Source organism: Medicago truncatula, chromosome 3 (genome assembly GCF_003473485.1).
Source record: "Medicago truncatula cultivar Jemalong A17 chromosome 3, MtrunA17r5.0-ANR, whole genome shotgun sequence".
In the NCBI taxonomy this organism is placed as follows: domain Eukaryota; kingdom Viridiplantae; phylum Streptophyta; class Magnoliopsida; order Fabales; family Fabaceae; genus Medicago; species Medicago truncatula.
Genome location: NC_053044.1, coordinates 57,599,323 through 57,625,129, shown reverse-complemented (window position 1 = coordinate 57,625,129; position 25,807 = coordinate 57,599,323). Strand labels below are relative to the sequence as shown.

Sequence of the window (25,807 nt, the reverse complement as noted above, 5' to 3'; positions counted from 1 at the left end):
GTTATTGGAAAACAGAATTAAATAGTTTTTCCTTGAAATGTTGGCATGTTCTTTAAAATTTGTATCCAATTTTTTTAATTATTTTTAAAAAAAATTCAAGCTTCTTTTTATCAATTTCCCTTTTACTAAAATGATTTAGACTTTGGATTTGAAACATCCTGTTCATTATTTCTTTACATCTCTTTTCTAACTCTCTTTCTCTTCATTAAAAATAATAATAAAATTATCAAGAGAGGTAGAGAATTAGGAGAACCGTAGAAAATAGTGAAGGAGAGATCTAATTTAGTCAGATATGGATTTTGATATAACATTCTTACATTTTTATATAGCTATTTTTAATGGAAAAAAGAAAACACAACTTTTGATATAAAAGGTTCTCATTCAGCAGATAAAATCTAGTAACGTCAAGCAATTCGAGAATGGTTAGATGTATGGATACTTCGCATCATCATCATAAATATCTAACATTTTTATTTTTATTTTATCAAAATAAGTTAAATGACACTTCGCATACATTGTTATCAAAATAATAGAACATGATTTGATGATTGAATTGATTAATTTCGTAATCAACAGTGTCAACTGATCCCAACAAATGCACTGTGTTGGCAAGAAAGTGAGCTTGTTTTCAAAGACAAAAATTATAGAAGAATTTATAGAAACTAGACCTAACCGATGACCCTATACACTAAGCAGTTATATAAGAATTTGATTGAATCCAACCCAGGCCAAGTTATGCCGACAATCCCTATATGATGATGAAGCCTCCATACAGTGGAATGATGAGGCAAACGTACATGATGAGGCCAGTTACACATCAAGATAGCCTATGCCAGCATCTTTTCAAGCACTAGATTTTTTGGGGCACTAGGTAAATACATAAAAAAAACAAATAGTTAAAATTAAAGCTTCTATAATCCATAATATACAAAAAGTGATCCACGTACATATATACTGAGATCACTATCAAATTGCAGCCACGAGAGAAGGAAGAGAAGTATTTTTTTTTTTTTTTTTTTGTTACAAGAAGGAAGACATGTATAATATACAACAACACGATCATTTTGTGAAAGGAAAAAAATCTCCCTAGTCAAAAGACTACAAAAAGAGGAAAACATCAATGGGAAAAGAATAGCCATAGCCCAAGCCTCATAGGGTACAAATTCTTAAGTTAAATTATCCAGCTCTTCATAAGAATCAACTCAAACTCATCTCTTCATGTAGATGCCAATTGCAAAAGTTCAATATTTAGTTCAAATGTAGCTCCAGGCTGTAACAACATAAACAAAGTTCAAGAACCGCATGGTGTAGGTTTGTCATTTTCGTTGAAGAGAACAATATTTTTCCTACATATTATTGTCCATAACCTATATCTAATCAACAATGAGTAAAAAGTGAAATGTACAAATAAAATAGTGGAGGTGAGCATAACAGAGTGGCAAAACAACTTTCATGACAACGCTTAAGGCACTTGTCCTAAGTGTATGTTTCAATAGATTTGCTAGATGGGGACATCAGGATCAACAATGAAAAGCAGAATTTAAGGAAGTTAAATTAGAATCTATGTTGAAAGACATGAGATGACAAGAACAGATCTTTACCGGAATCTCATTCATTCCCTTTTTTCCATACCCTTTTTCAGGAGGAACAATCACAGTTCGCTGCAACCATCATTCAAGAGAAAAATAAGAATAAGAAAATAAATGAAATGCATTTTTAGCTAATAAAAACATTAGATGACGCACTAGAACAAAATCAAAAGGGGTGTTTCGATCACCTTTCCACCCACTCGCATTCCTTCAACTATTGTGTACATGGCTTGTGGAGGTTTTGGTGCTGCTTGTGCAGAGAATAGACCATTTGGGTTGTCGACAAATTCACGCTTCCTTTCCTTTCCGGGCGGAGCTCCCACCTTGAATTCATATGGCTTTCAAGAGTATAAAGCAGGCATTCATCAGCATTCAACACAATCACGTAAAGCTTAAAACAACCAATATGCTTTCTTCTAGACAAGAGATAATTAAAGTATATAAGAAATATGACTTTGGAGATATAACTTAAAATGAGATTGGGGTCGGGTGGCTCAACTGGTTTGAGCTAAGAGTTGAAGCAGTTGAAGGACCGATGTTCAAACCCTAATGAAGGAGAAAATACTAACTAAAAAACTAATATAATAACATTTTCCTACATAAGAAACTCAAAATGAGACTATTTGGCACATTATTAGCCGATTGATCTCATCTCCCTCAAGCACACACACACACACATGCACAGAAAAACCAAATAGGCAAATTATTGGAACCTGGGCTATAACACGATTTCCAGCTAGGAGTTTAGATTCTCGACTTGAAACAGCTGTAATTCCGCGATATAAACAATCAAAGTGCACCTGTCAACAAGAACATGAAATGAAGAGTAAATAATAACAAATCCAGAAGAAATGAATAACATATTTTCCTTTAATTTCCAAAAGATGACAAACCTGAACAGTTGATCCTTTTTCAGCTATTGGACCTTTTCCCTCAAGAAAATCATAGTATTTTAATCCATCAGCTGAATCAAACATCACAAGTTTCTGAATTAGTTTATACAGAGCAGAAGAAAAGTGAAAATAGAAAATAATTTGATATTGAAGATAGTTTAACAGAAAATGTGAATGTTGAGTAAAGAAGGAAATACGGGAAGTGATATAATCATCAATGGGAATGTTCTTTTTCTTGCGTCTTTCTCTAGCCTCCGCTGGTGGTGGCGGAGAGAGAAAAACGAAGGTGAAAGGCAAGGATGAGATAAGAATCGCCGTGGACCTTCTGGATTGAGAAAGTGCCACCACCGGTAATGCCCGTCGTCTCAAGCTGAAACCTCCGTAATGATCAACGTTCCGTTTCTTTAACAACCAAGTTAACGAACTGGAACTGCAACTGCAAGTGTAAAGGGAAGAAGTCATTGCCAGCCAATACACGCGCGACCTCACACCTCTACTTTATTTTACCATATATTCTATCCATTTCATTTCTTCTATTTCTCATCCGTAGGATTACCCATATGCCCTTTTATTTTATATTTCATCAATATTAAATTAAACGTTTTTTTTTTTAGTAAAACAACTCTATAAAATCTTATAAATTTTATAATTATCTAGTATTTCATCGTATAACTCTTCAAACAGATATACGGTATCCACTTTATAAATTGTTGATTAAGAACAACTAAACTCGTAGGAAATATTAGTATATATTCATTCTTTACATAAAACACTTTTGAGGATAGTCGTGTTCACATGTTGAATTGGGTTAATTTTTTAGGCCAAAATCGTTATCCGACCCGTTTAAATCTAGTTGGTTTGGATTGGAAGATCCTTTTTTATTATGTCAACCCCGAACTGAACCAATCCAATAATAGATGAGTTGTTTCGGGTTGGGTCAGCAGGTAATTAAACATATTTTTATTTTATAAATTCTAAAAAAATAGAATGACATTTTATTTCATGAAAATTAGAACATTTAAATTAAATTTTAGTATTTTAAACACCTCAAGATTTACGTATAAAATTCTTAAACTATATTATAAAAACTAAAGAGTGTATAAGAAAATTAACGGGTTAGATTTGCGGGTTCACGGTTTTAAAATCATAAACTTGTTACCTGAGCCAAAATACTACAAATTTGAATAGGTTGATTCGGGTTGGACCTAAACTTGAACGGATTGGATAAGATGCAGGTTGGTTTGAGTTGGGTGACCGGATTGAACGGATCACCCGAAGCCGTGAACACCCTACTTGATGTCGAGGAGGAGCGAAGAGTGTATAACTATAACCTAAGTGCTTGAGTTGAGATTAGTACAGTAAAACTTGAAATACTTTGTAAGAGCCAAAAACCTTGATTGCGGTGGCTTTATATATTTAAGTAAGTGAACATGACTTTGATGCTATATATTTAACCATTAATTCATGAATTAGCTAACAAAACTACATTACAAAGCATAAATAAATATTTGTTTTTGTACCAAAAAAAAAAAATATTTGTCTTGATCAATTACAAGCATAAATATAACTAATCTGAAATGTGGTGCTACAAAATTATGAATGCATTAACTTAGGCTAGTATGCTAATTTCTAGTAGACAAACTCCGTTGAACCCAAGCTGTATCAACGGGTAATTATTTACAGTTACACACATTCGTTCAATTTTCAATTTAATGAAATGCAAACAATTGACATGGCCTGCATTACTGCTACTTTGATTCATTCTACGACCACTAGAGTGGCTTCAGATAAATAGAGAGTTGTCTTTGCAAGCAACAAAAGGCACATCCGTGAAAAATAATCACTCAAACGCAAGTACTATTTATAAAGTGTGAATTACGGTCCACTTAGGAGGTCATGGTTATCATAGTGATCATTACGATCCACACTGGTCACTATAGTAGCTGTGTTATGCTCCTGCAATTCGGTTTCAGAGCCATCATCATGTAACGGCGAATGCACAGGTGACCCCGCTTCTCCTCCTCCTAATGTTCGAGTTTCCTTCGAGCGTCCTTTTGATGGTTTCTTATGCATTGCATTTTTACGCCAGTTTTGCAATGCCTTTGATGTTTGCTCGTCAAATATTGACCGCTTCATCGTTGATCCCATCTGATATTTTTAAATCATAACAACAAGATTAATATTCTCCTTCATCAATTCATTTCATTTTTCAATACAAAGTTTCTATACTTTGCTTGCTTAACAAGTATCATAAGGGTACTTGTTAACATGACCTTAAAAATGAAATGTACCTGTGTGACGAGTGCATAGAGAGGAAGTGTGATATAGCTGCAAACAAATTGAGCACCCACCCTGCATAATTCAACTTCAACTTAGATTATAGTTGTTATAACTGAATTAATTTAATTCAATTTGTTTCTTGTTTTTAGTTTTTTTTATTTATTTTGGCTAATAGGTAGATCTCATCTCCTATGTAACCCTTTTTCTTCTTCTTTCTTATCTTTTGATTCTCGAATGAACGAGGATATTCGATAAATACCAATATTTTAAAAACCAGACCGGAACAGTTGACCCGAGAATTGGCCAGTTCTTCGGTATGTTTGATCCCGATTCTATTGTGGTCTGGTTGAAAAAGGTTGAACCACGTTTATTTCAACCAGTTTCGATTGTTTGCATTTTTTTCACTTTTTTAAAACCAATTGAACCATAACCCAGATGTCTTACCGATCGATTTACAGTCTGGTTTTTAAAACGCTAGTAAATACTATTCTCAATTTTAGTAATAGATCTTTTCATTGTCATTTTTTTACTGATGTAGAATAAATTGTAGATTTTAGTGATTCATGTTGAATTTAATCACATAAACAATCTGCTTACCCAAGAGCAACTCTAACAATCATAAGACTGTCATCTTCATAAAAGCAAGATGCCCACCCAAATTCATACTGCACCAAAATGAAGTGTTTTTAAGGTTCAAGAAGCAAATGCAAAATCATAAGAAGAAAACAATATCAACTGAATATAACATATTACCCATGTCCACCAGAAAAAGGTCAGCTCAAATGCATTCTGAACATGTAAAGCAAATGATCAAATTATAAGAAATCATTCTAATATTCATTGAAAAAGACTGTTTTAAATAGAAGAAGAATCAAATACCTGAAAGAGGACATAATGGAGGAGATAAAGAACTAATTGAGGCCATTCAAACCAAAAATACTTGTCAGAGACTTGTACAAGAGGTATCCCCTGCACTACTGCATGTCTTTCTTGTATGTCGAGTGCCATTCTAGTTATAATTGCTTGAAGCTTTGTTCCAACAGCTAGAATCACCTTCAAGTAAATCAATTATTAGTCCTTTTTTTTTTTTTTTAAACAAACATGTGCATACACACGCATGCGTGCACTGTAACTAGATAGATGCTTACTGCTAGTGGAAGAAAAGACACCCAAAATGAAGCATGCCAACCTGAAAACAAGTTATAGAGATATTCACAATCAATAAGAATTTGAGTGCTACAAAATAAAACCAATTGAGAGTTAGTTAGGTTAAAATACAAACCGTGGACATTTACAAGCAAAAATAACACCACTGATGCCCAAAGTATTGGACTGCCAAAATCACAAAAACACACATTAAAAGAAACCAAAGTGATTAAGAAATTGAGGAGTAAAATATTCTTCAAATCAAAGACATGATTGCAGCCAAGTGTTGGCAAATTTGTCAAGATTACCTGATTCCTACAACTACCTTAAAGTCATCTTCTAATGACCTCTTGATATATTTTTGAAAATCAAACTTACTTCCAGGTGCTAAATGGACCTACAAATTTGAATGGAGACACAAGTTTATCTATTAAGAACACAAATACTACAAGCATGAAATGGACATTTCATTTGATAAGCCACTAACAGAAACAAATCCATGTCGCATTGTTAAGTAGTCTGCCCTTCGAACCGATCTTAAGAACTGTCGAAAGAAGCATACCTGAAAATTGTTCAAAAACATATTACTGATTGAAGCAAAAACATGAAAAGACTAGTAAGATGTGATGTTCATATTATCAATCTCATTGTCTCAATACCTTCTTTCAATTTACCAAAAAGTAGCTTCTTATATTATATATTATTATAAACTTTACATTTAAAGATATTAATAGAGCTTCAAAATGTCTTCAAAATAGACATAAGTTTGAGTTGGTTGTGATGATTGCTTACAAAATAGAAAGTAACAGGTGTTTTTGTCCAGAAACTGTTGTGATCCCTCACAAAGGATGTCTCATGAGTAAGCCTGAATCTTCTAGGATCTGAAAATTATTACACACCCATTTCAGAATTGAATATGTTATAAAAAAAGTTGTAACTTGATGATGGAAACACATTATTTATATGTCATTGCCGTACCATTCAAGGCATCTTCATCGACCAAATGGTCTTGCTCCCATTCTTTCCAACCTTTAATCTGCCATAACAAATAAAAGGCTCTTATCTTATAGAATGACAAAATAAACAACCAAGATGTTTATGCCCCTAAATCAACACAAACCTTTGCTCTACCAAGTGTCATTGTAATGGCACTGAATATCACATGGAAGACAGCCAAGAAGAAAATGAAAATATGTAACTGATGTAACCCGTCCACTGATATAAGAGGCGTGAACCCCTACACAATACCAACATTCAATTCCATGAGTTTCTTTTTTGATGCAAACTACTAGGATCTAACTTAATTTCAACAATTGCTTTAATCTTGTATACTGATAGTATGCAATATATTAGATTTTTAGAAAAGGAGGAGCAATTAAGCTTTGGTGAATGTGTGTATGTGCAGCTCCATGCTTGAATAAGTTTACAAAAGGAATGATTTTTAACAATTGAACTTGTTAATGGTAACATAACACTCAAGATAATTGAAAATTTGTCTAATTAATTAATTAGTAAGTAAATAAAAATCAACCTTTTTCTCACTATCATCATATTTGTTTTTTACCAAAAATTCCTTTTATAAGTGATTGGATAGAGATTAAGTTGATTACCGGTTTACATCCCGGCCCTCCACCACCACCGCCGAGAAACCTACGTTCGTATGATAAGAGCCTGCGATGATGTTCACCTTTAGACTCACCCTCTCCAGCCGGTATGTTCGGTGTAGGCTCGTGTTCAGTCCCTTGAGGCTCAAGTGCCGGTTCGCCTGGATGATCAGCTGTCCTTTCAGCCAGGGGTTGACATGGTAGCATAGTATTTGAATATTTTACTGGAATACACACTTTTGATATGTAGTTTTGTCCAAATGTTAATAGCAATGAAATAAATCCCAAAACCATAAGCTCTGCAAACCAATAAAATTAATTAACTTACAAACATTTCATTATTAATTTTTTCAAGCAGCGAAATTATATATTAAGATAAGATATAAGAGGGTACTCTAACACAAATACAATGTGAGGTTAACAACCACAAAAAAATAGAATGTTGTTTTGTGTTTCTTGTGGTTAATTTGCTTACCAGCTTTAATCTTTTCAAGAGCTTCTAGGAGAGCATGCTTCTTTCTCTCTTCAAACACCTAAAAAAATCAAGAATACATATACAAAAAAGAAGAATGTTAAATAACATAACTAACATGATCCACAACAAAAATCAATAATATATAATCAAAAAAGAAGAATGTAAAATAGCGTGATTAACATGATATTTATAAATGTAGGTACCGATGCGAATTTATGTATGAGTTTCTCTAAGAGTATGGAAATGATAACGATGATCGCACAAACCGCGGCGACAGCCCATGTAGGAGTCACATCTAGCTGTCTGGAGTCACCGCCTCCTCCTCCTCCTCCCATATTTGATTATTGTCAATTGATAATTAGGTAATGATGATGATGATTAGGATAATTGTAATTATGTTTATGATGATAGTTTGTTTAGAGTGGGATAAAAAAACATGGAGGATACAAATTGTTTGATGGCATCCTCGTGCATTAATTCCTTCGTGATCATTCAAGTTTACTAAACCAAATTGTTTTTCTATGTTGTTGTTGCTCCATGCATGTAATGCAACACATGCAAACGTGAATCAAATTGTGTTTTTCCTTTGTTGCATTCTATTCTAACTCTAATTAACCACTGCAAATGAATGGAGAGGAACAAGTGACGCTTATTATTACACACATTTGAATAACTAATTTCGGCCTCTAGTTTGTTAATTAATGATAGATAATGACAAATGACAAAGATGCCCTTAGGACACAAATAACTCATGCAAATGACTTGAATGGTACCCTTCTTCCCCAAAACAAATGAAAGTTAGCTTACATGTTTATATTCATTTGTTTTGTTTTTTTTAAGTCATTTTAACCAATGGAGAGGTTCATGTGTTTGAGGAAGAAAATATATAATTAAGGGATTTAGATCATACATGTAGGAATTAACTTGTCTCTTTTAATTATTGTCGGATATCAAATTGTCTCATAATTCAATCACATAACATGCAGGCAATATCAGGACACAGTGGATTGATTTAATGGATAAAAATATCACATGTCAGAAGAAAAAAAAAAAACAATTTTTTTCATTCAAAGTTCAGTTAAGGACTAAAGTGTCCCGATTTATTTAAAAGACTAAAAGTTGTATTTTATTTATTGTCAGGTTCTAAAATGAGTTTCAATGTTTTTGTCGCAGACTAAAAAATGGGTCTTCACTCTTATCTTTGTCAACAAAAAAATATATATCACTTTTACTTCAGTACCTCTAAACATAAATCACCTTATGTTAACTCATTTTTAACCAAAACAAATTTTACAAAATAAATTTATTTCAAAATCAACTTCTACTACTGCACAACCAAACATACACTAAAAAAATCAACATAAATCCGTACTTGACACATTGTTACAGTAAATAATAAATATAAATATAATAAACGAAACCAAACAGTTACACCTATAAACGAACAATAAACCATAAGTTTTATTTGACAACAAAACAAATAACTACGATTTTATTTTTTTTAAGAAATATAACTGAATTTTCTTTAGTAAACCATTGAGTTTTAGTGTATCATTTTACCCCCCCCCCCCCCCCCCCCCCCCATCCTAATTTCTTAATACACTTACAGCTGGAGAGAATCCAATTTCACAATTATGTAGTTTCGGGATTCCAAACGAGAATCAAAACATCCTTTGATCAAATTCAAACTTCAATTACTCGAATCCAATGATAGTGGTCAATGAATTAGTACAGAGAAAGGTTGTGATCCATTAGACTGTACAGATGGAATGATGAACATACTAAACCACGCGATGGCAAGAAGACATACATTAAAAAGCGCTAGATAACATGTTCCTAGAGAAGAAAAAATTGCAATTAATGGTGAAAAGGAGTAGAATGGAATGGGCTAACATTCTACTATTTAGATGTTATCACATTCCATTCCAAGATACCATCAATTGAAACATACCCTAAGAGAACTTGTTTTGCTGGGAATAACTGGGAACGAACACAGGAAGCTGGGCACCTCTATGTGATCTACCTTGCTGAAAATCCCTTATAGTATTATCTCTGTCCGAAACACCAGCTACTGAGCTACTATTTCTTGTTCCTGCATTTGACTGTTCACTCACAGCAGGACTGCCAAAAAATATAGAACGGCCGCTGTATGTTAACTCTGTTCCAGGAATCTGAGAACTGCCTTGAGCTCTAGATGGGTTCGGGACAAAGCGACCAGCTGCTTGATCCCAAAACACTGACGACCTTCTATCCTCTAAAACAGCTAAGCTGTTATTCCTCATTGCCACACGTGCACCATTTTCATGAACTGGATTTACACTCCCTTCACTTCCTCTAACTGATGAAGGAGACTGATTTATAGATGGTTGCTGATACATGGGGTTGAAATGGTCTCTGTTCAAACCTGGCCTCTGCATTGGCGAAGGAGATATGTTGGACACTTGTGGACTGCTCAAGTTACTCATACTGTGGTGGCACGCATCTAAATCTTCCCTGCTTGCTTGACTGGGAGGGTATGAACTCTTGGAAGGAGATAACCTTGATGTCCCTGCTTGATCATATTTGTTATGAAATCCTCGGTTACTAATAGGGCTGCTTCTTCCACTCAAATTGCTACTTGATAAATGATCGACATCATATGCATGAGATCGAGAACTAATTGGACGAAGCACAGACGACGATGCTCGAGCTTTAGCTAATGCCTTAGCTGCTTCATTGGAATCTAATTTTGCAAGTTTCCATGCGCTTATTCGCACAGGGCGCTGGTTCAATTTTTTCCCCTTGTCAGGTGGTTGTATTGCATCTGGATCCACAGTAGATGGTAAGCGGCCAGGCTCCAAATGATGTATAATTTCATCCTGCTTATTCAAGACCAGACACTTGATCAGCATCCAACAAAACTGTGTGACAGTTCTTATTGGGCGAACATTTAATCAATGCACTAATTTCATGTCTACTCTAAACGATCATGCATTTTTAACTATACTTGTATTTTATTTCCATTAACCATTGAAAATCATAAATAATCTTTTTAGCCTTATACATAAGCAATAATGAAGCACATACTGTTTGAAAGTTTTGTGATGTTGTGTTTTGTGCATTGTTTTGTTCAATTCAATTCTCCTTTCTAATCTCTCACTGTGATTCTCCTTTATTCATCTTAAAAAAGAGTTCCTAAGCATATAGTTCAGGCAATTGTACAAAGATGGCAGTACCTGTTGATCCATAAAGATTCTTGGAGGTGTACACCAGGCACCTTTGATTTGCAAACTCATTCCAACAGAGCTTCTTCCGCTTATTGCAGTGACAGATGAACCAGTAGGAGATGAAGGTAGACTCTGCTGCTCACCCGCATCAACTGAAGGACCAGGTGGTTCAGTCAAAGTTCTCATAGCAACGACATATTCGTACGTTGTAATACCCTGTAAGAGAAAAGACCAGCTTACAGTATGTTCGTGTAATATAAATATGTAATTAAGAGGAAAGGATCATGATTATACCTTTCGGATCAGGATCATATGAAAAAAGAATAATTCTCCCAGAGGTATAATCGCAAGGAAAGAAACTGCTGTGCATATGGCCTGTTGAAGGATCGAAAATTGCATAAAACATAGAAACGTATATCTTCAATATAACAATTCAAATTTTGTTGAAGTGAAAATTGGGAAATAATTGTGAAAAAGTTTTGCATTCAGTAACATTTAACAACTCGGCTATTTAATGATGTTCAAAGATCACATAATGAGTAATTGAAAATTATTTTGAATAACTTTAGACAAACATAATTGATAAATATTAAAGACAAGACCACTAATAAAAAAAACATTATAATATGTAATAGAAGTGCATAATTTTACATTTCAAGCCAATTAAGACCTCCCATCAATGGAAAGAATACAGTATTAAGTTATAAATGAGAAGTTACTGCTAACATAATTCACATCATATGTAAAAAGTAACTTCAGTTGGATAAAGTTTGTATCAGTCTATCTTATTTGAGATGAAGAATAAAACTCTGAAAGAAAGAGAGAAAATGTACCACTATTGTAGCAAATGGGGCTCGAGAGAATCCAGCTCCAAGCTTTACAGCTATCAGATTTTCTGTATCCTTCTTATCAACAAAGCATCTGACAAGCACAGCAATCCCGACTCCGCATTCAACTAAAAGCTGTGACATGCATGAACATAAACTAAGAAAATTACAAAACCACAGTATCGAAGGTTCTTTCAATACAAAACTGAAGAATAGAAAGGAGAAAGGGAGAGCTAGATTTAGGACAAGCTGATAGGCATCTTCATGCAACTTACCCAAACCAGGCTCACAGCCATTAGGCACACAAATGAGATGTAGTTCTTCCTTCCGACGCAATTGTTCAACCACTGAACAAAATAATAAAGTATATGATAATGACTTTTTGAAGAATATAAAAGCTAAGGAAGGCAAATAAACAAGTAAGACAAGTGTACAAATGCACAAAGCATCTCAAGTCCCAAACATCTAACCCAATACAGTCTACTTCGGGGTAATTTTCATTGACAACCCACAGTCTACATTGCAATTGGTGAACGTAGAAGACAATGATAGAAACCAACCGGTATTATTGTAAAAATAGGGAAAATTCCTGGATTAAAACCAAAATGGCCCTAAGTCTATACAATTGAAAAGATAGCCACTCTATATCTCAAATCTTATTTACAGGCAACATGCATTATTTCTGTTAACTAAACCTCTAATTAGCTTTTGGTTAAAAAAACCTTTAATTAACCAACCAAGGTTATTTTAATTAATCAACTAAGGTTACTTTAATTAATCAACCAAGGTTACTTATCAGACAATTAGACAAACAATAACTTTGAAGATAGGGGAAAACCTCAACCCAAGAAATGATAGCAAGTACAGTGAGCTTTTAGAAGGTTGGCATGACCTTTTCTTATTAGTATGACAACAGTCCACTAGACCTGTGAGGCTGTGACTAAGGCAGCGTAATATTGAGTAAATCAAATACCCGGTAACTGACTTTAGGTGGGGTTCAAACAAAACTTACCCGGCAATGGTGATCAAATCCATCAACACATTTGTCACAACTTCTACAATGCTTACTGAACTTCCGAACCTGCAAAATACATCTAACAAGATGTAATGCTAACTAAATAATACATCATGGAATTTCCATGTTCTGGTGAGGTAGGTAAATGAAAGATGACTCCTCGATTAGATATATTCAGATATAGAGAAAGCAATATAAAAGCGGCAGTGTAACATACAAAGAACAATCTAAAAGAAATATCGTACTTATTGTTTATCAAAAGGGTTGGTTATTTATGCTTGAACAGTTAACCTATCATGAGTCATCAAGAAAGGGATGCCTATAACATAACTTTTTCTGATTTTTATAAATGGAAGTTTCGGGAAGCAGATCATTTTAATCACCTAAACTTAAGCAGACTTTGTTGCATTCTACGAAACTAACTACCTCTATTTTTTTTCTTACTTCTATCATTTCTTATTTTTCTGGTATTGACTTTTATATGGAGAACAAAATAAGACTTTTACAGTAAAAGAGCCAACCTCAGCATTGCATAAAGTACAGAACAAAGCATCCTCCTCTCCAGATTGTTGCTGAAGAATAAAATCTTCATCGCTACGGCAATCTTCTCTAGCAAGGAAACTACACAGGCAACATCCAAGTTTCGAGCACCCATTTGAATCATGCTGATCAGATATTCCATCATCCTTTAGCCTTGTCTTGCTGGGTTCTGCAATAGGAGATTCAAATTCAAATAGCACAATAAATTATCAAACGGCACAAAATATTGCTATTATGGTCATCAGAGATTATCAATCGTTGCCATTATATACTAATAATATACAAAAAAGTATCATTGTCAAACTGGTCAAGACAATTATTCGTATATGCTATATAAGAGGCAACAAACATGGTAACCATATAACAAAGAAAAATATAAACTACCTTATAGTGGTACCAAAACAACAATGAAGGCATAGTTAAATCTATTGTAATTGCTTCGGGTCTTGTTATGCAGCCAGTTACTAACAGCCTAGTCAACAATGTCATTACATTACTGTATAACTAACTCAATTACATTTCGTTTGATTTCATCGGTGATTTAACTACCCTGATTAACGAGCAGTATACAAATTATTAAATTTCTGACAAAACCCATTGATAGGTGAGATGAATCATTAAGGTGATTCTGATCTGAAGAGTATGTCAATAATATAAAATTCCAACCTGCCAACTCTTCATCAAGTTTTGATCTATTCTTGGATGTTTTATCGCAATCAATCATTACTCCTAGATCAGCGGGGTCAATGGCAGTGCATCGAACATATAGAAAGAATACAGAAAGTGCCTGCAGTTCAAAATTGAGGAACAAGTAAATGAAAGAGTACCGCACTCTTGTTTAATGAAACACAGAAGGAACGTAGAGATGAATCGGATAGTTACTTACCAGTAGAGAGTAAACACCAAAAGCGACGAATTCAAAGATGTCCTTTCCAAGAAAAGGAGCAAAGAAGGCATAATATGCAATGCATAGCAAGAAAAAAACCGTAATAGCCACGACCTGTTCACAAATCACAACAGCATGATACTAATTAAGTGTTGTATTTCAATGCTATCCGAATTCGACAAAAAAGAAATTCATGATAAACTGGAATGTGGAAGCAAAATAATGTTAAAAGGTAAGTAATGTTATAGTAAATGGTTAATTGAGTTGAAAATCACATTCATCCAGAAAGTAAGGAACAAAAAAAAAAATAACAGAACTTTTAATTAGAACATAAAGCAAAATTAAGACTGTGAAATGATGAAAATAATGGGTAAAATGGGAAAGAGGAAAAGTAAACGAGAAAGTCAAAAGGTGGAAAAAAATGGAGAAAAGTAGAAAGAAAATGACATAATCTGAAAATGAAGAAAAAGTAAAAAAGAATAACGGAAATTGAAAGAAGAAGAAGAAGAATGTAGTACAGGAGGTACCTGAAAAGTGTGAAAAGGGAGTTCCCATCCATGGCGTCTACCCATTATTCTCAATCTCCGATAGTAACAGACTAAGAAATCAGAAGCATTTCCGTTTCAACAATTTCACAAACTTCAACTGTGAAGAAAGATTTGAAGTAATTCTTAGGTTAGGGTTTCCACTTTTCTGCAGAGTCAAATTCAACTCAGAGAGAGAGAGAGAGAGAGAGAGAAGCCTCTTCAGTGCTGTGAAAAATACATACATACATTCAGAAAGTGTTAGGCCACTTACTCAACTAAAATATTGTATAAATTCTCCTTATTTATTATTCTTTTTCTTATAAAAATCTATCTACATATAAAGAATAATATGACCTTTTTTTTTTAACACACCCGATTTTCTTGTTAGAAATTCGAATAATAAAAGACAAATTTCACTTATTCATCTTTGAGGTGAATTTTTGTGGTTATTAGAAGAAAAAAATGTAAGTAAGAATTTAAGACTAATTGAGTTATATTAATAATTGAATAAATAAATCTCAAAGCAAAATGATCTTGATAGATACTTAATAGTATTCACATAAATTAAAATGACTAAGATAAATTGCATGATCCATCTTTGTTGTTTATATTTTTTTTTGAACAAGACCATCTTTATTGTTTATTAAAAAATTATTTATAATGAATTGTACATTTTGTTTGATCATATATATTAATCCACAGTTCAGTGTCATGAGGATTAGTGTAGAATAATGAATAGTATTGATTATGGTGCTAACTATTATAGGAACATGATAGATAGTTAGTTGTTAACTTTATGGTTGTTTTGTCAAAAAAAAAAATGTATGATTGTACTGAGGGAATTCATTGAAATATAGTCTCATTTCATTTCATTGTTTATAAATTATTTTGAGGAAATAAGTTGTGTTTGTTGTAGACTCAAGATTATGCTCTTGAAGAATATACTTCAAGACTTTTTTAGAATTTTATAGGTAAATGAATAGATTTCAAATTCATGTATTACATTGCGAAATGTATTTTGTCATTGTGTAAAGCAAAAATTAAAATTATCTCTGTAAATTTATTCAATTATCTTAGATACCCGGTATCATATTTTAACAATATGGTCAAAGTATTTAGTTTTTTTTTTTCTATTTTAGATCATCAAATAAAATGGAAAATGAATATTTGGAATATTTTTTGTAAGAATAAAAATAATATTTTTTTAAGGAAAAATAAATATTTGTGTGTGGTCAACAGTTTATTTTCAACATATTTAAGAAAATGCCATGTCTAGTTTCCTCTAAGAAAAGAATAGCATGTCCTTTTTATTTTACAAATTTAAAACATCTTTATATAGAAACTAACCTAATATCTCTACCCTTTTGGTAAAAAAAAGAAAAAACCTAATCTCTCTAGTCTCTACTCTCTACCATTGTTAAAAAAATTAATCTCTCTACTTAATAGTGCTCCGATCCAATTAGCAATCAGCCGCGGTCAAACCATTTATTTAAATATAAATAATAAATGATTGCAGACAAAATATTCCCAAACATTAAAAATTAGTAGTTTACTAGTATATATAAATTTAAGAGTTTAATTTATTAAATTGAAAAAATGGAAAATTTTATTGAATATTGCAGACAGTGCCGGAAAAAAAATTAAATGTATAGAATAATTTTTTGGACAAGTATAAAATCAATTAAAATATGATATTTGTAATACTAGTTTTTATATTTTTCATATTTAAATTGTCAAAAAAAAATAATTCTCATATTTAAAAAATAAATTTTTTTATTTTCCTTTTATTGGATAAAAGAAAAAGTTTTTTTTTGAAAGGAGAAAAAAGTTTTTTTTTTTTGAAGGAGGGAAAAGTTTTTTTGTTAACTTCAAAAAAATAAAGAATTGAAAATCCGTCCTTTGCGTCGGTGTGAAGTGCTTTGCTGCCAAGTTTTCCATGATTACCTTAATCATCATCTACGACTACAAGAATAATTGATAAGTTTCTCTAAAAAAAAAAAAATGATAAGTTAATTATTGTTTCCTTAAAAAAAAGTTTTTTTGGTTACAAAAATGCTTCTCTAAAAAAAAAAAAATATTTGATTAGTATTATTTATTTTGAAAAGGATAAGTCAATTATTTAAAGTGCCGTCCTCGCCTTTTTTTTTCCAATAGATAATGACGTCCTCAGTTAAAACACAATAATTTGGAATCTTCCAAATAACCATTTTTTCGTTCCATCAATTCCTTCCTATGTTTCTCTTATAAAAAAGAAAAATATTCTTCTCATGTCCCTTTCAAATGGCAGCGACAGAAGAATACAAACAAACACATGATATATGGACTAGTGGACTATGGTTAAGACATGAGCTAAAAGATTTCACAAGGAGATTTCACAACAACAAAATTTCAATCGAGCACAATCTTTCTCTTTTAATCAAAAGGATCTATTACAATTTTGAGGCTTAAATAAGAAAATTGACGATTAAAAAATGTGGCAAACGTCCGAGGATAATCTATGGTGTCCATATATTATTATTTAATGAGCAAAAATGTTTAAATTGTTAAGTTGGACGTATAATTGTTGTAAACATAGATTATTGTCCGAGTTTACAATCAATATTTTCGTCTCATTTATCAATCAAAAAAGTTTATCTATAATGTACACAAAGTTATGTCTTACACCATACACAAGTGTCATACACCATTAGATTTTAAAGTCTCGTCATATGTAATGGAACACCCCTTGCACCAAATCCAATCCATTTTCTTTAGTATCACGGGTGTATCATTACATATGAATCGTCTCACTCATAAAGTCAATTATTTTAAATCACTTCTCGATTACGTAATTATTTATTCACATGAATCGTTTTATACATATAAAAACGGGTTCCACAAAAAGTATACTACTCAAAGTTCTTTGTTTAAATTTCACGTTTTTTTTCGTTTTTAAATTTCACGTTTTTTAAAATTATAAATGACGTGACGTTTTTAAATTTCACGTTTTTTAAAATTATATTTATAATTTTTTTCATTATTTTTTATTTTACCAAATTTTTTTAATCATTATTAATTTTTGCATTTTTTTAAATTTTTTCAGTATTTTTATTTATTTTTTAAATATTTTTTATTTTTATTTAAAAAAAATCACAAATGTCACGTGGCGTTCATTTACACGCGTGGTATGAAGAAAAAAAATTGACACGTCACTGCCACGTAAAAGATTCTGCTCACACATTGAAGTGAGGGGCCAATGCTGAAGAATCTTCATTTTCAAGGGTGGAATCTAAAAAAAAAATTTATAGGGGCTAAAACCAAAAGTGCACTATATTACAGGGGCCAAAAACACTATTAACCCTATTTTTATTCCCTTTCTTCAACCTCACAAATACACATACACACACATTAGTAGTTAGAGTAATATTTTATGTCAGTATGTCTGTTTTTTTTGTTACGCTAAAACGTATAGTTTTTTTAGTGTTGCGTAATGCGTACAATTATTATTTTTATAAAATTTTAATTTTAATTAAAAGTACAAGTATAGATGCCTAAAAAATTATATATATATATATATATATATATATATATATATATATATATATATATTTTACACATTTATATTGTAACAAACTATGCATATCTTTTTCTTATTAAAAACACTAAATATATCTTTTTCAATGACACCAACAATCTAACAAATATAATATCATATAATTTAAATTCTTATCTTTTTAAATGACACAAAAAATATGATATTCTTATAACAAAATTTGTTATACAATATAATTGAAAGAAAAAAAAACTATTCTCTAATTTAGCTCAGTTGATATAGACAATGTATAAATATATGCAAGGTCGCGGGTTCAAACCTCGGACACCACCAAAAAAATAATAAATTTAATGTTTTGTACAATATTTTGCCAAACAACTTTTAATTTAAAAATAACTTTAGAACTAAAAAAAAAATAAAGAAACCAAAAAGTTTTTTCCTTAAAGAGCTTTATTTTAACTTTGTTTTAAAGTAGCTTTTAGACCCAAAAAAAAGCCTGGCCAAACGGTACCTTAGTAGACAGAAAAAATTATGAGTTCTTCGGCACTTAAGTGCCGAGGTTTTCTTTCTTCGTTTTTTCATCGGCAGTTAACTGCCGAAGGAACTTCGGGAGTTAACTGCAGCCGGTTCCAAACTTTGGTAGTTAATTGCCGCAGGGACATTTTCGTCTTTTACACGTATTTTTCAGCCCTATCATATGTATAAACAGAAACTCTCATAAATATTTCGACGAGATGGTAAATAGGCGGTGATCTTTATCCAAACATGTGTTATTATAATTATAGTAAAAGTAAATTGAACATGAAAATGGATATTGTTTCGGTGGCTGAGAGAGTTTTCTTCAATTGGTGGGTTACATGTTCAACTCCCACAAGCAGTACTTTTTTGCATCATATTAAGTTACAGTTTTCAAGAAATAAATGATAAAAATGAATATGTTTCCGTGAACACAGCTCAATTGCCAATAAAAATTAAAATTTGGTGCTTATAATGTTTTCCGGTGCATTATGGTGATGACTAATCTTCACCTCAGAACCCCATCCTAACCAGACCAGGGATGGAAAATATGGAGCTGCACAAATTGAGATAGTTAGGCTTAAGCCAACAAGCATTTAAAGTTATGCTAACCAAGACAATAATGTTTAGGATATTTCATAATAGAGTAGCAACAAAAGATAATCCGCTGGGGAGAGGTGTCATTGGTCAAGGGTTGTCCTTGTGTGCAGGTGGTTGTTGACTCATTTTCTTTTTTAGTGTCTCAATTTTGCAGATTTATGGTTTATGATTTATGGTATCATGTGTTTAATCGGCTAGGGACTGTTACAACACTGCGGAATGAAGCGATGGCTCATCTATAACAATTTGAAGGCTTCATTAGTAGCGGAAGTGCGCTTTATTTGAGAGTAAGTGTAATTTGGATTGCTGCCATATGGAGCGTTTGGAAATCAAGAAATGATAAGCTGTTTAAAAACAAAGATATTAGTATGGATCAAATGATTGAAGAAGTAAAAAGGTTCCCTTGGAACGGGCTGAAGTACAAATAAAATAGCATGGATTGCGACATTGTTCAATAGTACTTGAATCCTAGAGCATGCCTTGGATGTGTGGGTTAATGCCTTGTACTTTGCTAAAATTGGATGTGTGGATTAATCTTAGCTTAAAAGAATATGCACATATTTTAAAAGAAAAAACTAAGAAGTGTTTGATGTTGTCTACGGCGTGAACATTATTCATACTTGTAACAGATATTAATTATTTGTGTTGAAAGTTGACACACAGCCACACAAGTTGGTCAAAAAATTAGGCCATTGTTACTTGTTAAGGCTTATCAAATGAGAAGTCAATATTATGATTTTGTTGATTGTTCCCTGCAGGATGGTGTTGAGGTGGTGACATAATTTGATTCAAATTTAATTGGTGTGTAGATCCTTCTGTGTCTGAAAAATCAGTTTCAGATTGGTATGATCTTGGAGAATATAGAACACTATCTGTGTCTGTTTGGTTACTAGGTTTGAACTTGTGAAGCAAGTGCAAAGGTGATGTTCCTTGGCTTGGTGTTGTGTCTCCACTCACTGAAGGAATCTCTATTGATCCTGCATTCCTTAACTTCCTCTTATCTCTTGCTGCCTTTTGCCATTTTTTAAGTGCTTTTGTTGTTTGCTCCTCAAATATTCCTCTCTTCATGTGAGATCCCATCTGCAAATTTTAATTAACATGTATACATTTAGGCCTAAATTTCCAATTGAATAAATTTAATTCAATGGTATGGTTAATTTGAGGAAATATTCTACCTGTGTCACTAGTGCATAGAGAGGAAATGTTATGTAACTGCATAGGACTTGTAAGGCTACCCCAAGGACAACCCTTGTCACTATTAGTGGCAAGTTCTCATGGAAGCAAGATGTGATTGTAAACTCATACTGAGTTTTCAAAATAATTACAATTAATATTGTGTAAATACAAATCCTTTGAATTAGCCAACTAAAAATTGAAATTTGCGTCTCATTTATAGTATCTATAGTCGATTTTAAAGTGTAGTCAGTTGTTAGCCGTTAAATTAAGAGAGATATTTTTCTCTTGACAGCCTGCAACCGGCTGCACCATAAAGCCGTTTGTCGAGGATCTAACTTCCTCAAAAATAAACATGTCGCCTAATTTATAAGCTAGCTACTTACCCAAGTCCACAAGAAATAGGCTATTTGGAAAGCATTCTGCAAAAGAATAATGAAAAAAATATATTATGAGTAAGTTCTGATTGATCAAGATTGAACTAAAATCAAAGCATCTTACACAATGTTATGTGATATATACTAACATCACAACAAATGATCTATTATAAAATGTGTATTTACCTGGAATAAGGTAAAATGAATCAAGAAGATGATCCAATGGGGGCGATTAAACCAAAAATACTTGTTGTTGGGCTCTACCACGGGCACACCTCTTACAATTGTAGTACGATCTTGGATTTCTTGAGCCATTTCCATGATTATCAGTTCAAGCTTTGTGCCCACTAATAAAAGTATCTGTAAAAGTTGATAAACACAGATTTTGAATTGTAAACACCAGTATTATGCTGATCATGTTCATGTGCCTAATTATAAAATCCATTAATAGAGTTAATAAATAATAACTTTAAATTATATATGATATTTATCAATTACCACCAGCGGCGCTAATGATAACCAAGTGAGCGTGTACCAATCTGCAAAGATGAATGAAGTTAATTTAAATACTAAAAATTCAATATTAAGTGTAATAGCGTGCGTGTGACAGTGTGAGTTAGAGAGATCAGAATGACTTTACTTACTGTAAACGTTCATAAGCAGAAAAATGATCGCAAAAGCCCATAAAGGAACACTGCAAAACAGAAACTAGCTAGTGAGATAACAAATTTAATAACAGCTTAAACAAAAGTGATTGAAGATTGCATTAGTGAATTTAGGTCCAATTAATTAATTACCTTATACCAACGACCACTTTAAAATCGTCCTCCATTGATCTTTTGATGTATTTATGAAAGTCGAATTTGCTATCAGGAGCAAAATGTGCCTGCATTTGTTTCAGATTTTGGGTTTTCACATCAAGACCTCAATTGAAAAGAGTAACATTTATAAGTTTAAAGGTTTGAGACCTACGTTAATAAACCCATGCCGCATAGTCATGTAATCCACCTTACTCACCGACGCAAAAAATTGTCTGAAGAATGCCACCTTAATATAAACGAATAAAGGATTGTTTTATATAAATTAGTTAAACAAATGCACTTAGTTTTTTTATTTTTGTGACAAATTGTTTTTGAATAAACTCCCAATTTGGAAAAATGTAAGGAACTCACTATCCATCTTATTCCTGGCTTCTCAGACCAGCCTGAGTGACGCTTAACGAATGTAGTTTGATGCGCAAACCTGAACCTTGAAGGATCTGCATAAATGAGATTAACAATAATAATGTAGTTACTATAAAATATAAATACTTAGGTCCATCTTACTGTATTCTCATGTGACAACTGACATGCATATAAGACTCTCCCACAATTTAAAATTATTAACTGGAAAAGGAATTACCATGTGTAAATTGGTACTCCACGGATGATGTTTCTGTTTCCCAAGCCTTCCACTTCTGCATCTGTTCATTCATCAAACTCATTTTCATTCTTACTTTTGCTCAAGATATATAAGTAAAGCACAACAAATCACACGTTTTTTAAGTTTATTTCTGAACAGTAAAAATGAAAATAACTCACTTTTGCTCGAGCTAGAACTATAGTCATGACACTGTAGAAAATGTGAAAAACGGCTAGCACAAATATAAATATATGCAATTGGTGCACCCCAGATTGAGATATTAAAGGCACTTGACCCTGCATATATATTTCATTATAGTAACAAAGAATTATAATTAAGGATATACTTAAATTATAAATATGAAATATTTATACAATCTTGCTCACTTTATTTGAGCAATAGTCATCACCACCGGCTGCAGGTGCCAAACCTCGACGCCATACCACATTCTCATCAAAATCAAAAGAAAGTAACCTTCTCCTATCATCTTTTGACTCTTCTTCAACTTCCCCCTTCTTACATGGAAGCATGCTATCACCTAACTTATTAGGGATGCATATCTTTGCAATATATTTTGTACCAAATGTAAGTAACAAGGATATGAATCCTAACAGCATTAATTCTGCAAATCAACAAAATTACATCATATTAATGTATTGATTTCAGGGGACACGAATTAAATGAGCTATACTTACTGCTCTAGTTTTTATTTACCTTCTTTGATTTTCTCCAAGGCTTCACTCATGGCCTTCTTATGTTTTTTGTGAAACCACTGTCATATGGAAAATTAGAAAGTCTGTTACCGATCATACAAACAATTATTTTGACGTTAAATAATTTAGAGATTTTTGAAAAAAGTAAAAGCTATTTTTGTTTTTTTAAGTACTATAATGAAAATAGTTTATTTTGGTTTTTGGTATTCATAACAAAATAGGATTCCCTACAATCAACAACATCTCATGCAATCACGGGCATCAAGACCGTCTGATCTTTATCTTAGATTTGAATTTTATAATTTAAAACACTGAACTTAAATTTGGACCGTACAATCTTAATCAAACAACCACCGATGTCCTGAATACATGAATGCGCGAAATATTGACTGCAGAGGAGTACGGTCCATTTAGAGGTCCTCATTTGGCGCAATTTTCAGAACATATAAAATTTTCTAAGTGATATTTTTACAAAAATGAAATATTGCAGCATACGTGTTCTAAATACTACTGCAGATACTTATTCTCAGTTTACTTGAAACTTAATTAAGACCAAAAGATGAATGGATCAATATTATTGAACTTTATATTATACAGGTATACCTTTTCAAGTTTATGGATTCCATGTTCAATTAATACTGAGATGATGACGAACACTGCGCAGACAGCAGCAACAGCCCAAGTTGGTGTTTCCTTCAATGTTCTTTCCCCAGGAGCTCCTCCGGCCATCTTAATTTGCTTTCTTCTTTCAAACAACAATGTGTACGTTTTTCTAGTCAGTCTATAGTGTAGTTTATATTAATATTAATTAATTTTGTGGTTAAGCTAATTAACCTTGCTACTGATAGTATATATGCGGTTTGAGAAAACGATGTTTTTTTTTCCATATGCTTTATGATTTTAACGTATTCTTCCTCTTCAGAAAACAAGACATAATTTGTGTCAACAAAAATAAAAAAGATAACAAGACAAATAAGTGAGCATATAATAGTGAAAATTTAAGCCGGCCCTTTGGAAGATTTGCTTGTATATGGTTTTTATCGTTTTATACTTGTACATGGTTTGTGCATTATTATTAGTTTTTTAAGAAACACAATTTATATGATACAATTGTTTTTTTGACTAATTATATCATACAATTTTTGTTACATAATTCTTGGTCCCATGACAACTTATATGTATACTATAGCAAAATTTTATAAATTAATTATCGTCATCATCGACCAAGAAAGTTTAACTTGATCATTCTGTATAATTGTTCATGAACTTTGGTCCTCAATGTGATTATTGATGGATGACATAATCTGAAGATGGGCAAACAAAGACCATAGGAGACACCGCGGCCGAAACATATATTAATCTTAGATTGACTGATTCTTCATGTGTCCATTAATTAATTAAAGTAATACTACAAAAAAGTGCAAACTTCAAAAGTGTGTTCTTCTCTTAATTGTTTTTTTTATTATTTCAATTTGACAAATTCAACAACTACTATGTGTATCAATACTGGACCAGTAAGCAGTAGTACTGTATTCACTCGAGAATAAAATAAAAGCCGGAAATCCAAAATAGACAAATTAGAGGTATACGTTGATTTGGTAAATTGGAGAGAGTTTTGTTATGGAATGTTAAACTGTTATTATATGTGGTGCCAAGTTAGTTAGTTAGAGTAGATGTCACTTTAAAATAAAGTTATAGTACTATCGTATTATTTTTTTGTTGTTGTTGATATTGGTAATAAGAAAAGAAAATACTACACCACCCTAGTTGAGAAAGAGTCTATGACATCAAAATTGACGATCGATAATGCACAACGATTTCAAAAGGAAGGGAAACTCTAGACATAGGGCAAGACTTCGAGTGGCCAAAATTATTGATGCATGCATTTTAATCGAAATTAGATTCTCTTCAATTACTATTTTCTTGCATTCACACACTCAAGATATAAGTTATTGTCCGATCTTGATCGGACGATCTAGAAAAAATAGATTTAGTTTTTAGTTTTTATTTTATAGTTTTCAAAATACCAAATTTTAATGAGATTCGTTAGATCAAGATTGAACAATCACTCAATCATGGTTGTCGGATTGTGTCATCTTATTGATGCAACCGATCATGATTCATTTTGGATAAAATTTTAAAAGATACACATGATTTGACATAAAAGTAAAGACTCAAGGTGGTGATGAAAAACTTTTGGATAACACATTTTTTTTATAGAAACTGAAACGAAAAGTTTAAATATTTATAAGGACTAAAAACACAATTAACCCATTAATGATATTAGAAATTAGAAAAACAACTAAAGAACACCTTTATGAAATAGTAAAAGATTTATTTCAATTTAATGAAAGACTCTAGATTCAAATCAATTTAAGGTACCGTTTGGCCGGATTTTTTTTCAGCTTCTCTACATTTTTAAGGAGAAGTTAGGCCAAACACAATATGAATAAAATACCTTTGAAAAAAAATACTTTTGTTTATAATGCATAAAATTGAATGGAATT

The 25,807-nt window shown here is 32.2% G+C and overlaps 4 protein-coding genes across 4 annotated transcripts; all 4 read right to left on the bottom strand.

Annotated features, from left to right (window-relative positions):
• Positions 1–893: 893 nt before the first annotated feature.
• On the bottom strand, positions 894–3,006 carry LOC11413096 (peptidyl-prolyl cis-trans isomerase FKBP18, chloroplastic). The gene is made up of 6 exons (XM_003603809.4): positions 2,680–3,006; positions 2,483–2,553; positions 2,303–2,389; positions 1,778–1,927; positions 1,602–1,661; positions 894–1,270 (listed from the first exon to the last, which is right to left on the bottom strand). The coding sequence occupies exons 1-6, from the start codon at positions 2,942–2,944 to the stop codon at positions 1,217–1,219; spliced, it is 687 nt and encodes a 228-aa protein (XP_003603857.1). The 5' UTR covers positions 2,945–3,006; the 3' UTR covers positions 894–1,216.
• Positions 3,007–4,312: 1,306 nt separating this feature from the next.
• On the bottom strand, positions 4,313–8,322 carry LOC11412628 (MLO-like protein 9). Its single transcript, XM_024777997.2, has 15 exons — positions 8,191–8,322; positions 7,988–8,045; positions 7,519–7,811; positions 7,029–7,145; positions 6,887–6,944; positions 6,701–6,789; positions 6,396–6,470; positions 6,217–6,305; positions 6,045–6,094; positions 5,911–5,951; positions 5,642–5,815; positions 5,516–5,551; positions 5,360–5,427; positions 4,774–4,834; positions 4,313–4,630 (listed from the first exon to the last, which is right to left on the bottom strand). The coding sequence occupies exons 1-15, from the start codon at positions 8,320–8,322 to the stop codon at positions 4,358–4,360; spliced, it is 1,614 nt and encodes a 537-aa protein (XP_024633765.2). The 3' UTR covers positions 4,313–4,357.
• A 1,305-nt stretch (positions 8,323–9,627) lies between these two features.
• LOC11413095 (protein S-acyltransferase 21) lies at positions 9,628–15,251 on the bottom strand. Its single transcript, XM_003603807.4, has 10 exons — positions 14,989–15,251; positions 14,462–14,575; positions 14,242–14,362; positions 13,557–13,744; positions 13,033–13,101; positions 12,296–12,367; positions 12,027–12,155; positions 11,488–11,568; positions 11,203–11,409; positions 9,628–10,845 (listed from the first exon to the last, which is right to left on the bottom strand). The coding sequence occupies exons 1-10, from the start codon at positions 15,031–15,033 to the stop codon at positions 9,940–9,942; spliced, it is 1,932 nt and encodes a 643-aa protein (XP_003603855.1). The 5' UTR covers positions 15,034–15,251; the 3' UTR covers positions 9,628–9,939.
• Positions 15,252–19,894: 4,643 nt separating this feature from the next.
• LOC11418214 (MLO protein homolog 1) lies at positions 19,895–24,098 on the bottom strand. The gene is made up of 14 exons (XM_003603806.4): positions 23,904–24,098; positions 23,302–23,359; positions 22,974–23,209; positions 22,767–22,883; positions 22,588–22,648; positions 22,359–22,444; positions 22,159–22,233; positions 21,984–22,072; positions 21,831–21,880; positions 21,685–21,725; positions 21,373–21,546; positions 21,196–21,231; positions 20,812–20,940; positions 19,895–20,716 (listed from the first exon to the last, which is right to left on the bottom strand). Exons 1-14 carry the CDS (start codon positions 24,027–24,029, stop codon positions 20,339–20,341), a joined length of 1,656 nt encoding a protein of 551 aa, XP_003603854.1. The 5' UTR covers positions 24,030–24,098; the 3' UTR covers positions 19,895–20,338.
• Positions 24,099–25,807: the final 1,709 nt, after the last annotated feature.

Coding starts and splice junctions, on each gene's coding strand:
- LOC11413096 (XM_003603809.4), bottom strand. CDS start 2,944: ATGACTTCTTCCCTTTACACTTGCAGTTGCAGTTCCAGTTCGTTAACT. Junction 2,554..2,679: donor TGATGATTATATCACTTCCC/GTATTTCCTTCT, acceptor TGTTTGATTCAG/CTGATGGATTAAAATACTAT. Junction 1,662..1,777: donor GAATGCGAGTGGGTGGAAAG/GTGATCGAAACA, acceptor TGATGGTTGCAG/CGAACTGTGATTGTTCCTCC.
- LOC11412628 (XM_024777997.2), bottom strand. CDS start 8,322: ATGGGAGGAGGAGGAGGAGGCGGTGACTCCAGACAGCTAGATGTGACT. Junction 8,046..8,190: donor TCATACATAAATTCGCATCG/GTACCTACATTT, acceptor TGATTTTTTTAG/GTGTTTGAAGAGAGAAAGAA. Junction 5,428..5,515: donor CCTTTTTCTGGTGGACATGG/GTAATATGTTAT, acceptor ATTTTGGTGCAG/TATGAATTTGGGTGGGCATC.
- LOC11413095 (XM_003603807.4), bottom strand. CDS start 15,033: ATGGGTAGACGCCATGGATGGGAACTCCCTTTTCACACTTTTCAG. Junction 14,576..14,988: donor TCCCTTTTCACACTTTTCAG/GTACCTCCTGTA, acceptor ATTTGTGAACAG/GTCGTGGCTATTACGGTTTT. Junction 13,102..13,556: donor GTACTTTATGCAATGCTGAG/GTTGGCTCTTTT, acceptor TGTATTTTGCAG/GTTCGGAAGTTCAGTAAGCA.
- LOC11418214 (XM_003603806.4), bottom strand. CDS start 24,029: ATGGCCGGAGGAGCTCCTGGGGAAAGAACATTGAAGGAAACACCAACT. Junction 22,445..22,587: donor GGAGTACCAATTTACACATG/GTAATTCCTTTT, acceptor TCATTTATGCAG/ATCCTTCAAGGTTCAGGTTT. Junction 20,717..20,811: donor TCTATGCACTAGTGACACAG/GTAGAATATTTC, acceptor TAAAATTTGCAG/ATGGGATCTCACATGAAGAG.